Source organism: Chaetura pelagica, unplaced genomic scaffold, assembly GCF_000747805.2.
Source record: "Chaetura pelagica isolate M959 unplaced genomic scaffold, ChaPel_1.0 scaffold235, whole genome shotgun sequence".
Classification (NCBI taxonomy): Eukaryota; Metazoa; Chordata; class Aves; order Apodiformes; family Apodidae; genus Chaetura; species Chaetura pelagica.
In genome coordinates, this window is record NW_009953215.1 from 334,161 (window position 1) to 351,164 (window position 17,004).

Consider the following 17,004-nt stretch of genomic DNA (forward strand, 5'->3'; position numbering starts at 1 on the left):
TGTGGTGGTGAGGGTGGGGGTGGCATTCCCAGGCTAGGAAGAGGAGGAGGTGGGGGAGAGACACCAGCCCCAGGTAAAGGTGGTGGTGGAGGGGCAGGTGGGATTCCCCAACTGGACAGAGGGGGTGGGACTCCTGCTCCTGGCAAAGGTATTGGAAGAGGTGGTGGTTGGACTCCAGCACTTGGGAGAGGAGGGGCTAGAGGCAGCGCCAGCATCTCCCCATTTGGCAAAGGTGGAGGCGGAGGGGGTGGTGGCACACCAGGCAACGAGTGGTCCAGGTGTGGCACCACTGAGCCAGCAGGAGGAAATTCTGAGCTCGGCAGGGGTGGTGGGGGTGGTACTCCTGGCATGGACATAGGAGTGGCAAGGGAAGGGCCATGTGCTCCAGACAACGGAGTAGCCAGTTCTGTGGCTGGCTGTAATGTGGGAATGCTACATGTGGGCTCCACGGGCAAAGAAGGAGAACAAGTCACATCTACAGTACTTAGAGGCTGATGGGAAGATGGCATTTCAGTCTCTCCTTCAAACACAGAGGACAAATTAACTTTGGGTGCTGGAAGAGGTGACTGCGGCGTGCTCTGTACCGATTGGCTTGCATCCAGCGGCACCGAAATTAGCTTCGGTGAAAGAATTAAGGAGATTTCAGAACAAAACATGGGCTGTAGTTCTAGAGCTGCCAATTTCTCAGTTGATCCTTCACTTTTGCCCCCTTCCAAGTGTGGTGGGGGGGGTGGCTGTGGCAGTGCACTGGCTGAAGGCATTGCGTGTGTTAAATAATCCTCTGTTGGTGACGTTTGTACAGATCTTGCTTGTGACACAGTCCTGGGTACAGTCTCCTCACTCTTTGTTTGAAGAGTCACACTGCTGAGTTCCCCACAGACTGTTTGTGTGTGCTCATTTTCTTGCTCCCTCCCAGCAGTCTGGAGCTCTGCAGCAGGGAACTGTTTCTCTAGTTCTGCAATTTTGGTCCTCAGATCCTCAATAGTCCGCTCAAGTTGTTGAATGACACTGGCACGCTCCTCAGATTTCACCTCAAAATCATCCTTTGAAAGAAAAGAAATACGTAATAAGCACAAAACAGACAATATTCATTGCTATATAAAAAAATAAATATAGATCAAGAATATTGGTATTCCAGATGTTCACAAATAAGCCAGTTATGACAAACCTTTAAAAAAAAGAGGTATCGCTTTGTCCTAGCTGCATCTTACAGTTGAAGAACATAGCTCAGGAGAATGATTTGTTTCAGCATGAAACTACCTTCATCAGTATGAGCATGTTCTGGTCTGTAATTATGCATGGTAAAACCAAAAATCAACAAACACCCCTCCCTCCATCCACATACCCTAGCCAAGAAAACAACCAACCACTGAGCACAAGTACTGCAAGCGTTTGTGCACACACGGATATGCAAGCCTAGTGATAGGAAGAGCACTACATTACTTTGTCTTAACTGCAAATATGTTAGGTGTTTCTTCAAAAGGCTGTACTGCACATAACAGACTAAACATGCTACTGACCACTGGGTTTCAATATACACCTTAATGATACAGTACAGATCAGGAATGCAGAACATAACAAACGTGAACTTTTCAAAAACAACTAATCTCAGAACAGATCAATTATGCTTTTCTCCAGCCAGCATGCTTGGGAAGGAAAAGAAGTAAGACAAAGCTAGGTGAGAACTTCCCTCCCATCCAAAACGTAAAGTTCCTCTACCAAGTGACAGACTGTGAGTGAGCAATGTTAGAAAAGCTTCCTGTCTGGAATGGTTATTCTGTATGTGACAGTTTTCACACTTTTTATATCTGAAGCATCTCATCCTTGCCTGCTGTAGACTGAGTATAAGAACCCTTAACCTTAAATGGCACAGTAATTCCTATGTTTTTAAATAAATATCAGTAACAAACTGTACTTAATTTAATAGGTATGAGCTTTTATCAAAAGTTACCAAAAGAAGTAATCAAGTCCAAAACTAGCTATTTGAGCTTGTTCAGGAAACTTGAACAGGAGATAGAAGAGACATGACTTTACAACACAATTTTTTTTAATAAAGAACATATTTTCTAGTTGCATACAGTTACTGTTTAATACTTTTTTTTTTTCTTTAAATTTGGAATATGGGTCAGCACTTCAAGCATTTAGTTAAGTTTGCCATGCAACAGGTTTCCCAAGTGGTTGCAGCAAAAAAGTTATTTAGTGCCTTTTTGTTCTCTTTTATAAAATCATAAGCTTCATGGATGAGACTGCAGGCTTACTTCATAGGTAATCTTTCAAATATTGAAATTTTACAGGTCTTGTAAAGAAACCTATGAATAAACATGTAATACCTGGTGCATTAATTGCCTTGATTTGTTTCAGAAAGATGTTTTCCATCTCATTTTTTAACACAAGAAACATTTTAAAGTAATTTTTCTTTCTGGAAAATGAAGTTGGAACTTCCAGCTGGGTACTGTTAATAAAATGTATGTTTGTTAACATCAGACATGTTAACAAATAGTATAATAACAAGGAAAAAAGGCTGGAACATACATTTCCATTACAGACTACTCATGGTGCTTCAATCTACTCAATTTCCTTTAATAACTCAATACTTCATAGCAGCAAGTTTTGCTGAAGAACTGCATTATAAAGGAGAGAGAATATTCTGTTACCCCTTTGTTTCATCTGCTCTTATCTCACTACCAGTCATCTGCAAATACAATAATAAGGCCTATGAATTCTTCAAAAGGCAACATTATCAAAGGAAATGTGTTCCTAGGATTACAGCCACATACCAGTTTTCAGTTATTTGAGAAAAAATTCAGTTTCCTCAGACTGACTCTCCTAAGCTCCCATTTTACACCATAAGAACACTCCAGTGAGGATTTTCAGACAGATACAGATTCCTGATTTTATCTGAATTGGAAAATTTATTCCTGCCACACACAAAATGAAGTCAACAGGATTAGACAACATTAAATGGTTCTAAGGAGATTTACCTTAGTGATGGCTGACCTCAGAACTGTTCACTGTTTTAAAATCTTTGTTGCTCAGAATATTGGACTCAATTTTTCAAAAGAAAAAAAGAGGTAATCCTTGAATCCTGAAATTCTACCTGAACTACAGGAAAAAAACTTAGAATTTACTGTTTACAAGATAATTTATCCTGCAAGCCAAGACATTTCTATCAAGAGAAGAGACTTTTTTTTTTAAGTTTAAAAAAATGGGCCATCAAGTGAGATGATTAAGCAATATTGACAAGAAATAAAAATGTATCAATGAATTAAAGTAACTTTTTACCCCATGCCTTAAGAACCAATTTTGAGACATGGCATTTCAAACAACCTGATGATTTTGCTGCTGTGTTGTAACCTAAGAATCACCAATATATCCAAGGTTTTCACAGAAATAGCTTATTAAGAACAAATAAGACTTTGCTGTGAATGTAGAAATATCTATCCAGAAGAAATTACATACTTCAAATTTATTTGGTTTAAAAATCAAACAAAAACCAGAATGAAGCCTCAGTATTTATATGCTTCAGTAATTATTTTAGCTAAGTACACTTTGCATTGTCATTTTTGAGATGCCCTCAGACTAGTTTAAATATATTTGTGCCTTTCCTCAAGCAAGAAGTACAAAGTCTTCATCTAGATAAGAAAGGGCTGAATCAAACAACCATAAGCCACAGCAAGCTTCCACTATTCTCAACAAGGAAGAAAATTTGAAATGTATCTGAAGTTCAATAAAAAATGAAAATTAGACAGTTTTCTTCAGGAAAGAAAGAGAAGACTTAATTTTTCACATATGCAAAATATGATCAAAAGCTGTTGACAAGAACCAGAAGACCAGATAAAAAAATACACATCATGAAAAGAAGATTCATTTTTAATCCAAAGGACAATTCCACAGCAGAAACCTACAGGGTTTAAAAGAGATATGAGGGAACTCTCTCTTGCCTAGAGTTCTTACCCAGGACCCAGGCACTGTGGAACAGTCTTCTTTCTGTAAAGAAAGAAAGAAAGAAAGGTGGAAGCTTAAGCCTTGCTTTATCCAGATGACTTGAATGTGAAAGATGTAAGCAGGAAAAAAAATTCCAGAGGTGTATGGCTATAGAATGGAGCACAGCATTTCTCAAACAGGTTGTAAATGTTTCACATGCAATGAGTTGGATGCTCAGACTGGGACTGCTGGACTGACTGTGTTTGTGTTGCACTGATAGGCTTGTATGTGTACAGTATCCAACTGATCTGGGAATGCTGGCTTTACTGTACAAAGATTGTACACTTGGATCTGCACATGTACCAAAAGCCTCTACATTACATCCAATTCATTCCAATCTTGTCATGTTTCCCACATATGCATATCAGATGTCCAGCATAAAGCTACTCTATATAGATAGCACACACACAGGATCTTCAAACATGTAAAAGCTCAGATTGCAGCTACCTTCTCTACTGAGTCTGATGACCTAGTTTCTCAGATCAGTGACTGAAAGCTAAAGACACTTCTATAGCTAAACTTATAGGTAGAAAAAACCCCACATACGTGTGAAATTTAACCCTAGTCTGTATGTGTGTATATATACACACACACGTTTAAATTACATATATATTTCTTTATCTATATCTATCTCAGTTTGCCTTCACTTCTATACTTTATGAACATCGAGAATGTACCTTTTACTTCTGCAAATACACACAATGGCAGTTCTAAATGGTAATTTTGGAATGTTTAAAAAATAAAGACATTACAGTTTAGTTTTAGAAGTCAATGCCTTACACTATTACAAGCCAAGAAATTGCATCAGCAGTTTGATAATTTTTCAGCAATTTGTCAGTGTAATGAAATTTCCTCTCTGGATGGAATTAATATTTAGATTATAAGATTATAATTCCTGGGGTTTTTCCAAAACATTAACCTTTTAGTTTCTGAACATATGAATTCATGATTCATAATCTATGTTGCTCCCTCACTGCAAGCATGCACAAGGAATAGAATCATACAGTTAAACAGGAATAAAATGGCAAAATAAATGACCCCTCCAGTCTTCCAATAAGGCAACACTTGGTGGTACTAACAGCATCCACTTACTTTGGCAGGATGCTCTTTCCAACTGCTCTGCTAATGTCTCTTTTCTATGTGAAATGAAAAATTTTTTGAGTGCACGTGCTCACTGAATGGCACAAAGTAGTGCGACAGTAAGAATTTAATTCAAAGAAATGTGATCTCTGTTCAGCTCTCTCCTTTTAAAACTGTCTTATTTTCAAAACTGCTTCTTGCAGCTGTAGATAAACCTTAAGAAAGGGAGACACAACATTGCAACAGGCATTTTCAGTGCTGTCATGACTGTTGAATGACAAGTACTGATAGATGCTAGATTTGTGTTAAAACAAAACGGCATTTATCTAATTAATTCTCAGAGACAACTGCTGAAAGAATAGAATTAGTCTTGGATACCAGTTTTTTCCTCAGACTACAAAATGGTGTAGTGCGCTGCCCTGCCTCAAGCAATAAACTTAATTTGGTGGGAATGAGCTGATCTCCCACACAGTGACACACTGCAACAAATGAATTATACCAGCCTGCACTGTGCTGCCACTGTGACTACTTAGCTCTTTCTAAGCTAAAGAGCCAGGACACCTCTAAGCAACCAACAGGTCTTGCATAACCTATCACAGGTGATAAAAAAAAACACATTACATGCAGAAATCAATAATTATTGCCGTTCAAACACACAATGAAAGGATCAGCAGGGAGCACAGACCTTTGAAGAGAGATGCATGCATTACAAATGCCAGCTTTAAACCTGGAAGTCAGAAGAAAACAGTTATGTTCAGGTTAAGCTTCCTGAAGCTTCTGTTCCTTAAAAGCTTGAAATCCTTATTCCTGGGCTAAGTCCATTTCAGTGGACAAGATCCTTGTTCTTCACAGTTCAATTTTAGTAAATATGTAAAAGCAACTTGAGATGCATTGAAGTCTAAAAGAACTTTCTCTCTATAAACTGTAAAACTCTTAACTGAGCTGAAATACAGCCTTGGATTATCTGCAAGTTCTGGCACAACAGGAATCTCAAAAGAACTTCTGTAGACTTCAGACAAGAATAGATAAATTAAAATCTCACAGAATCACTGACCACCCTAGGAGCTACACACCAGTCAAGTATAATTACTCTTGTCTTACATAATTTTTCTTTTAGCCTGCACAAATTGCATTTTTTAGTATGCCTGCCCAAAAACTTTCAGAACTCCTTTATTTTTTTAAAAAAATATAATAAAAATCAGCTAACCAAGCAAAATCACAACAACCTTCCCCTCCCCCCAAAAATAAAAGTCCTGAAGGTTTCTCTCCTAGTAAATAGTAAATATTAGAGAAGCCTGAAACAGTGCAGCAGTAAAACTATAAAGACTTAACAAAGGCTTACCCCTCACATAGCTTTACTTAATGCAGAAACTGGTTTAACTGCTCTGTCACTCATCCAGGGTAAAATAACTATGTAAATAAGGATGGGTAGAAGAAAAAAAAAAAAAAAAAAAAAAGAGAGGTTCAGCTTTTTAAACAAAACCTTGTTTTGCATGCTTTTAAGGTGTTTTGTTGCAATCTCAGAGACTGGTAAGAGTAGAATTAGCTGTATTTGGGTTCCCTCAGCAGTTGAAGATATAACTGAAACCTTGTCACCTATGCCAGCAATCCAATAAAAGCCTTAAGAGTCACAGATTTTCTTAAATGTTGGGATTAAAACTGTTATCAATTTATTTCCTGCTCAATATTTAGGCAGTTTATTGAAGTGACTATCACACACTGATAGTAATTTCCTTTCTTCTACCACCTGCTTTTTTCTTAAAGTATTTTAACTGACTCCAAAAGGTTTGAGTAGTTTTGGTATCTATCTAGGCCAAGACAACCATCTATTTTGCTCTGTTACAACATAAAATAAAAGCTGGCACACCCTGAACATGTCTACATTGGCATACTAGAGAAAGGAGTTTAATTTTTTCACACCAGACCTTTTCTTATTTTTTGATTCAACTTGATAATGACCAGCAACCTGGAAGTAGTCACTGTGTAAGCTATCTCATTCTATTATTATTTCTATGTTCTTTATATACAGAAAGTATACTAGTCTTTCTGCTAGAAATAACAGTAAGGATTCTATTGCTCAAAGTGTGAACATAGTTATCTAAATTTGAAGGACTCAGAATGCCTTTTATTTCTTCCCCTGAGGGTCCAGAACTGGAGAACAAAAAGGCTAATGATTTTCCAGGTGAGCTTTGTCATATCATAATAAGCAACTATCCAGAGTATGATATTTCTACCCAGTCCTTGTCCTTTTTATCCAAGAGTTCAGCCAGACCACAAAATGGGAGATTCACATGTTGCTTTTGTTTCAGGCTTCCAGCAGGGAATACGCAGCAAAAAATATACACAGTAAGAATAAATCTTTGTAGAAAGGGATAAATACTACTCATGAGAGAAAAAGGTTGGAAAAATGGAATCAAGAGTCTTCACAAACATATCCATGAACGTACTGAAGGCAGGCAACTGGAGGCCAGTCAGCTCTTCCATCCCTTTGAAAGTGTCAAGGTTCTATTAAAAGTAAAGTATTTTTTTATCAATTGTAATTAAATAGTCAAAGACTAGTTTTACATTTTGAGAGGTTATTTAAAAACATTTGCTATCATGGCCATGATGAAAAAAATTGTCTTAAAAAAAAAGTTGAATATTGAAAATAAATTAACATTCAGGAATATGCGTGTTAATTTTTATCAGTAGTTTTGGCCTTTGAATATACCTACTGACATTATCTAGAGAACAAATAAAAATATGTATTTAAAAATACAGAAGAGAAAAAAGTGATCTTGCTGGTTTTACTTACACCAACTTAAAAAGGAGAAACAAATGACAACTATATTTTGATCTGATTGTAAGTAGAAGTTAAACCAGTTAATCTGCTTTGTATCCAAATAATAGAAGTTCTCAGTTTTACTTTTAAGATCTCATTCAAGCATGACAATATAACATGGTTATGGTTGTGGTTGTTCTCTGGGTTTTGGTTGTTTGTTTGGGTTTTTTTGCCCTTTTTAAAAATTGTTTTTGATAATTCTAAGTTAACGGAATGTTCATTTTTACTAAGAAAAGCATTTTTCACACAGGGTTCTGTGGAAAGTCTCAGGATCTACATTTGATCTTTAAGACTAAGAGAAACAAAAAAAAATAATCTTTAGAACAAGATTCACTTTTGACTGGATGATGTATCTCAAAAAGGTTTAGCTAATTTGACAAATAAGATCAGACCTTCCTGCTAGGAATAGCACAAGAAAAAAATGTCTTTTCATGAACAGATAATTCTTTGGAAACCCAAGCACTTTATGAAACTTGCATCTGTATGTACATACACTCATGCACACACCCACAAGCATATATACACATTTTTTCGTGCTGCTCTTATGTATTTAATATGGTTTCTTCATCTGTTCTCTTCGGTTTCTATCGAGGTCTTTTTAAAAAAGTTTGGAAGGTAGATAAATACTATAGTACCCAAAATATTTGTTATCCAAATACATTATGGTACCATTGAATATACAAAAACTCTTTGTTCTCGGAATAATCAATTTCAATTCAATTCTAAATCAAATTTAAACCAAATTTTGGGAGAAGGGGAGTTGATAGTTTTTTGTCTGAAACATAATTTCAGTTTTAGAGAATTTAAGAAAAAAACCTGCATATTAATAAATACAGCTCTGCTTTATATTTTGATCTGACCATTGAGGGGTAAGAGGAGAAAACAGAAGGCAATCTAAAATTGCTTTTTCAGTATGTATATGCCTATCATGTATTTCTATTTGATGCTTCCTCAGATTACTGACAGTACTCTGCTAGTATTTTACAAGCAGCTGATTGTAAATGGAAGAGAAAAAACATACAGGTGCTGCAAATCACTCAGAAGAGAGTCACATACTGTACAAAAATTCACCTCTTGAGAAACAAGAAAGTCTCTCACATTATGGCCAAGGGTTTTAAGTGCCACAAAGTTAAAATAAATAAGTTTCTCAGTTTTACTCCCAATTCTCCTTGTTTTCCCAGGTTTATAAATCCTAAATCAACTTCTATGGGATAGAATTTTCTAGAACACTGTTTAGGCATTCTTACTGCATGCAACTTAAGGTTGGTGGTACTTTTTCAAAGAAGTTGTGCCCAAAATGATAAAGAGTCTGTCTTGATGTGTCTAAGTATAAAGCATAGTCAAAATGTAAAATGCAGAATGTTCATAATTACTAGATGTAAAAATGTATATTATGTTTTGCCATATTCTCATAGAAGTCTGATGTAGAAGATGTGAAACCAGATGAATCACTTGAACTCAACTAGAACTTTCTGTAGAATTTTATTCAATGCTTGCAAGTACACAGTATTTGACTTAGGAGTAACTCATAATAAATATATGTGCTTTAATAACACACATTTTATTATCCTTAAGCTGTTACTGAAACAACGCATCAGAAACATAGCAGAAACACAGGTAAAGCAGGAAGTGCATTTTAGCACTACCACACAGCTATCCTTGGAGATGATAAAAAAACTAAGAATAAACAACCAAACATTTAAACTGGCCTTGCCTGAGGGAGGGTGCAAATAGGAAAGGGATTGGACAGCATGACCTCTGAATGTCTATTCAGCCCTAAATTATTCTATGATTTTTATGTTATTTCAGAGCTATAATTGAGGTAGCATGCCACGTATCAAAGAGGAATAAGAGAATAAAAGAGACTTTCAAATTTAAATGAGCATATAAATAAAACTTCATCTTGACATTAACATCAAGTACACCGATTAGAACAAAACAAATTTTAGTCTCACCATGGCCAGGAGGAAGAGTGCAAAAATGTGCTATTGTCACTCCACTGAAAATTATACCAATGTATTGTTCCTTTTAAAGAAGCAAACACTGCCTTCAAGCAAAACAATGAAAGTCAATCCAAGTATTGTGAAGTCTGGGTATAATACAAAATGCTAACATTTGTTCTGAGAATTAAATGCTTTTATTTTCCTACTACACAGGCTTGACATATTATACTCCTTTATTTATTTTTATTTAAATGTTAAGTGTATGATTTATATTTTATGTATGTCAATTAATGGATAAAAAATGTTGGATTCAATTTTATCTTTTTAATCTCTCCCTCATCATTAAGAAATGGAGAAGATTCAGGATTGTTGTCAAAGAAATTAATTCATACCCAACAGAAAGTTTGACATCTTAATAATAATAATAATAATAATTCAGCAATAAAACATTTAAATAATCACTGCAAAGACAGTAATCTGGAATTCTTGTAAACTAATTAAATGTGTTCCTTTCACTGGTTTAAAAGAAAAAACAAACCTTTCCAGTGACAGAACAGAACTTTCTAAACATTTAATGTTTTGGGATTTTTGTTATTATTTTTAGGACACTATTTTTTTAATCTGAAAGACACTTAAATTACTATACCTTGGTCAGATTAAACACAGCTTTACACAATTTTTACAGCCAAGCTTATTAACTACCAGAAAGCCACCACTTTGTCACTAAATATATATATGTATAATTAATATTCTCTCTGTAGGGTATCGGCAGCACCCCCGGGAGTAACTTAAAAGTGTCTTGCGTCAGTCCGTTCAAAAACACTTAACTGCCATCTAGTGGCTGAGTAGATGATTTCTTTAAGATGCCTTTCAGGCTCTAATTAAACACTTCGTCGCTAAATTATAATATTTCTGCTTGCGTTGTCATTCTTCCTTTAAGGCCTAAGAAATCTCAGCATTCTCGGAAAACAGTGTTTTAATCACAAATTTCAGCTACTAGTCATATAGGAAGAAGAACATAATAGAAAATACAAACTCTATTTAAGCTATACTGAGGTCTCAACTCAAGAGAACCTCACTTCATATTTTTAAAACTTGAATTAATAATCTGCTACAGTTATAGAACATCAAAAATCTATTAGTGCTTATTAGGCTTTCTATAAACAAACCAAATAGAAACCTGAAAATTGCAGCATGTTTAAACTGGAGAGTAAGTTCTAATGCTAAGAATCAAAGAGATTTCCATCAATTCAACAGCAAAGTTCTGCATAATAACTATATTCAATGAAGATAAGATCGCAGAAACACAGAATTTTCATGGTTGGAAAAGACCTCCAGGATCACCTAGTACAACAGGGGTAGGGGGGGATGGAGGGAACAACACAACCTGAACAAACAACCACCAAAAAAGCCCCATAACCACACACCCCACAGAACCAACACCACCACACAGCCCACAAAAATCCCACCATGCCCACTAGAGCATGCCCTGAAGTGCCGCATCTACACGTTTCTTTAATACCTCCAGGGATGGTGACTCCACACCTCCCTGGGCAGTCTATACCAGTGCCTGACTGCTCCTTCAGTAAAGAAATTCTTCCTAATACCTAGTTTAAACCTTCCCTGGCTTGTAAAGATGGTATACCCGATCGGCATTTATGTCCTGGAGTGAAGTTCACCAGAAGTTAAGCTCCCCTTTATTGCCTGAGCAAAATGCTCCGCATTTCAGCATTTCCTATGACCCCAGCAAAGTCTGTTGCCAGGTTTCTATAATCTCATTTCACACAAACTGTTTCCTTTCTGTTAATTGCTGATAAAGCAAAATTTATTCTCAAGGCTAGAAAGAAAATGTTATCTGCCTATATGCTTCCATATATTCACCTGATTTAAGCTACAATATCCCAATTCTAACATTATACACTGGACCTACCATTAGAACGTAAGTTTCTGTACACCACACATTGCAAGTCTGTCTTTATTTTTCTTAAGGTAAGAACCAAACAGATTTACACCTCTGCATTTTTTCGCCTTTTTTTTTCCTCCTGTTATTGGGGTCTTCTAGCATGATGTTTCAGGAATTATACACATTGATAGAGTTCTCCTTAAAACAATATATTCAATTCTATCTGTCACCACAAAGACCATCAGTTAGCTATAGTATTTATCTTGAAAAATGCAACAGATACACTCCTCACTATCATGTGGCTAATTTGGAAAACTTCCAAAAATGTTTGCTTCATTCAGGTTCCCTTCTTTCTTCAGTGAGACAACTAAGTATAGTAGATTCTTGTGACTATATTATACATTTTTATTGTTAATTTTTACCTAAACGTGTACCTTTAGCAATTGTACTTTTTTAGGAAAAGAATCGTCTTAGAAGAATTGTTATTGCCTCCCTAAGCCTTCTCTTCTTCCTTATAAAAAGTAATTCAGCAAGCAGTGAAGGGACAGAATAGGAGTGTCACATGTTCCCAGGACTACAGGGTTCTGAATGAATAAATGACGGAGTGTAAAAAAAGCCACAACCACAACCTGATTTGTGAGTACATAAAGCAAGAGTTCAAAGTTTCCTCCAATTTCTGTTGAACACAATTGTAAGCCAGTCTCATCTGTAGTTTGCCTCTAATCTGGTGAAAGCTATGTAATATCAAAATAAAACAGGTTTTAATAATCTTGCTTTTTAATTTTATCAATTTTGTATATGTAGTAGAATAATTTTAACATTTCAGACTAATCTTACCTTCTCTATCTTACCTTCACCTGTAAAAAATCATCTTTCTGAAATTTCATCTAAGAGTTTAGAGCAGCGTGCATGCTTCTAAGATGAAGTCTAGCTGTGACATTTTATAATAATGAAAAGTAAACCTCAGTCCTACCAATATGTTATACTTTCTAAATAGACTGATTATATATTTATCTTAAAGAATTTCACATTTGTTCTTCTATTATTAAGTGTCAAAATTGGAACATGTCAAATGTCACTTAGTTATTACCCTAAGGAGCTATAATAATTTCTAGTTAAAGAATACAGTAAGAAAAGAGGTCGCAGGTGAGAGAGGGGTTACCAGCAAACTCTGGTAGTAGAATAATCTGAAGAGACACTCAAAGGAGTCAGACTTCTAATGTACTCAAAAGTGGAAAGTACATTCAGCATAGCAAAATGTGTCCTGTAATTTAAGTTTTTTAAGGATAGAATTGCTTCTCTATGATATTGTTGGAAAGCACAACAATAGCTCATGCAGCATAGATCTGCCTTTAGTGCCCGAGAACTACCAAATTTTGTCTGGTTGTTACTACCAGTTGAGGTACATGGTGTTTCAAGAAGGCATATAATTTTGGTAGAGGGATTAGTTCTTGTTTTAAATGGGGTGAACTAAACCAAAGTGAACTGAGATGGAAACGTTACAGGCATAAGAATTTTTTTTATTGCAAGCTTTTCCACTATAAAAAGAGCTTAAATATTCAGTGTAAACTATCTTATAACCAGACTGCTAGAAATTGAAACAGCCTGGCAAAACAATCTCCTGAGACAGGATTACAGAGATCAGCCACTATCAATGTCAGGAAGAACTCCTCATTATATCTGGTTGCTGACCTTTAAATAAATGTAATGAGGGCTTTCTTTTTAAATTTGTGTGATTTGACTCAGAATAAGCATTTATCATAAAATATCAAAAAGAAGAAAGTTAAAATTATGTTTATAATAAGGCATATAGGAAAACAAAGAATTTAGGCAACTTCTAAATAACTTCAAATTTTTGGTTCTGTGATGTCCTACTACTACCCAAACACTATTTTTCATGTACTCATTTTACAGTTATAAAATGTTGCATTTTTGTTAGTTTTTGTATCTTTCTGCAAAGTCTCTGTTTTTACCTACCATGTAAACCAAATGTAACAAATGTGAAAATTGAGTTAAAATGAAGGGAAAATTTCAGGGGTATCACAAAAGATCAGATGAAAACCAAAGGAAATTGGCTCTTGCACAAAAGTAGAGCTGTAAAATCTAAACATCAGTTTTGAAGCTGGAATTTCTAAATTAAGACAGTCAATTCTTCTCTTCTTCCCTCTCTAAAGGCGTTCAGCCTATCAAAGCTTACTTTGCTCATACGAGGAAGACTAAGTAGACTTTATTGCTGCTCTTTCACATTTCCAGGATTTGAAATGGCTGTAATTTTTCTTATTTTAACTCTACTTAGCAATTCCTGCACTAAAAGCAAGCACATCCGGTTCTCTTTTTTTTTAATTGTAATTTTTAGAAATTAGAAATTTGGACTAAAAAAAGACATCTTAAAAACTTAATCACTTATTTGGCTATCTTCATCCAATGCTTGCTTTCTTCAGAAGGAAAAACTATGGACAAACTAGACGAAGAATATAAGAGAGTAGATCTCTCACAGAAACATTTTCACACACACAAAAAAAATCAAGTCTTTTGAGGAAACAAAATCTGAAGTTCCTCAACGCCATCAAACTGCACCACATGTAAAGAAGAATATAACATGCATGGTGATAGAAAAAAAAACAACAAACCTAGACTGTGTTTATGTTGAGCAACCCAGACTAAATCTCCACTGTAGTAGTATTACATAATCTCCTTTTGAAGTCCAGCATGGCACTCTTAAAGCGTTCACCAACCACCTATAAGTTTCAGTGGAGAAATGGGAAAAAAAAAATAATCTCTGCCCCTTTTATTCACATCAACTTTTGCAGATTTTTATTGCTGTTCCTTAGTACCACCAGAGCTTCAGAACCAAGTTCTAACTTTCTTCTGAGTGAACAATAAATAAAACATCATGGTGATAGAAAAAAAAACAACAAACCTAGACTGTGTTTATGTTGAGCAACCCAGACTAAATCTCCACTGTAGTAGTATTACATAATCTCCTTTTGAAGTCCAGCATGGCACTCTTAAAGCGTTCACCAACCACCTATAAGTTTCAGTGGAGAAATGGGAAAAAAAAAATAATCTCTGCCCCTTTTATTCACATCAACTTTTGCAGATTTTTATTGCTGTTCCTTAGTACCACCAGAGCTTCAGAACCAAGTTCTAACTTTCTTCTGAGTGAACAATAACATTTGTAAAAGAACATTTTAAGCAGGCAGGAACCTGGAATCTCTGCAACCAGATATGCTATGGAGCTTGTAAGTAATTTGAAAGAACAACAAAAAAATCCACTTCTGAATGTTTGCGTTCAGAACATAGGGTACACAAAACTACTGCAATAAAGCCTAAAGTACTGCTTTTAGTCTTTTTACAAAATGATAGACAAAACACTTCTGTTAGGATCTTACCTGTATCTGCTGAAAATCTTCTGTGTATTGTTTCTCTGCTTCTAGAACTGTAGATTTTACCTCTAAATTTGAAAAAAAAAGATACAGATTTTGAAAGTTCTATCTATTAAAAAAATAATTACTCTTTTAAATTACAAATTACAATTTCTTTAAAAGACATTAAAGTTAAAAAGAAAACAATATTAACTGTCCCACATTCCAAATTATCCATTTAAAATTAAATTAACAGGTATGCATAAATTATGCCAGCCTGATCTCAAGTTGCCATGTATTTATTATTACTAAGCATCAAATATTGTCTGAAATGTGTAGCACATGAAACTTGAAAAAAGTTCATTCTGATTGTCAACATTTCTGACTCAAGGAAAAATAGTTACTTGTAGCTATACTATATACACTCCATAGAAGGCGATGGAAAAGGAGTTTTCAGGCTTATTCTTCCCATCTGTTCTAATTAAGAAGTGTTTCTATCCTTAAGGTCTGCAGATTGTGGCAGTTCACAAAAGGCGAAAAGAACCCATGAGCAGGAGAATGACTGTTGGCAGGTTTGTTGTCATTTTCATAAGGCCCTCCTTTGCCCTACCATCCATTTTTGAGATCTCCTCAATAGGACAGATAGTGATACTGATCTACACTCACATTTTAAAAGTCATCTTGAATGTAATTTGCCTTGCTATTGCAAATACATTTTGAGAAACCTCAGTTTCATCCTAGCTTCGTTATTCACTGTCTACAGCATCTCAGCCTTACAGAGGGATGGAACTTTCCAGAACTGGGAATATTCAAGCTAAGATCCCAAAACTAATTTCTTGCCTATGTACAGAATTCCACACCCTCTCTTTTGGGCATAGAACCAGCATTAATTTGACTTCTTGTAGTTCGACCACATTAATCATTTACATTAAAAAATGAAACAGCAGTACTTCATTCTAGTAGTCTTCTTCAATTGTTTTCTACTTTTGAATAACTAATGAGAAACCTAATGAACATCTAAGCAGTCCTTTACTTAATTACTGTCTTTAAATAAAGGAAAAAACATTTGAGATATTTGTTTTACAAATTACCTGGAATAGAAACATTTTGGCTAACCCTACCTCAACTAATTTGCAAAACCAGGAAAGCGTCACTAGTATTTTGACACTGGTGATCTCCCCAGGCCCTGTGTACATAATTTTAGATTCATCTGTGGTTAAGAAAAACTTGAAGATTGACTTGATCTTTGCTCATCCCAGGTTAAATTCTTGGCTAATGCTCTAGTACTAGATAAGACATGTATACTCACAACTTACAAAATAACATTTGTTGTTATGTAAATTGGAATTGACTACTGTATTTACTCAAAAGATCTTAAAAAAAATAGGAACAGGCTGGTCCTATACATTTCTCAATATTTTAAAAATTGACAGCATTGTCTAGCTTATTTTTACTTCAGACAGTTTTAGTTCTACCAGGGTTTCCAAATATAAGCTGAGTTCAAGGTGATACGAGCAGATAACTAAGGTTAGTTTACCAAAATTCACTAAAAACAAACTGTTTGCAACAAACTAAAAGGTTCTATCTTTGTTAAGCAAATTTAAAAAACAGAATTAAACCCCAACACCACAAAAAAAAAGTTAAGAAAAGGAAAAAAGTGTCACATGAAAAACTAAACACTTCCTTATGCTTGAAATTAACATTTATTTCCTAATTTTTCATAAAGCAAAATAAATAAATGTCTGGACAAGCCTAGTTTTGTTAAAGAGACTAACTAAGATTTCTGACTGTAAACCTACACAGGGATTTAGCATGTTGGGACTGTTTCCTTTTGCAGAGGTTGAATACTCAAAAGAGTCTCTGGTCAGATGGTTAGGACAATCACCTGTGAGACAGGATGACTGGGCT

The 17,004-nt window shown here is 35.3% G+C and overlaps 1 protein-coding gene across 1 annotated transcript in view; it reads right to left on the reverse strand.

The window, feature by feature from the left end:
- FMN2 (formin 2) overlaps positions 1 to 17,004 on the reverse strand; it is a 149,194-nt gene that overhangs the window by 100,029 nt on the left and 32,161 nt on the right. The window contains exons 4-5 of the mRNA XM_009997594.1: positions 15,124 to 15,185; positions 65 to 1,043 (exon numbers count right to left, since the gene is read on the reverse strand). Coding sequence (XP_009995896.1) covers positions 65 to 1,043; positions 15,124 to 15,185 — 1,041 coding nt within the window. The remainder of the gene's footprint in view (positions 1 to 64; positions 1,044 to 15,123; positions 15,186 to 17,004) is intronic.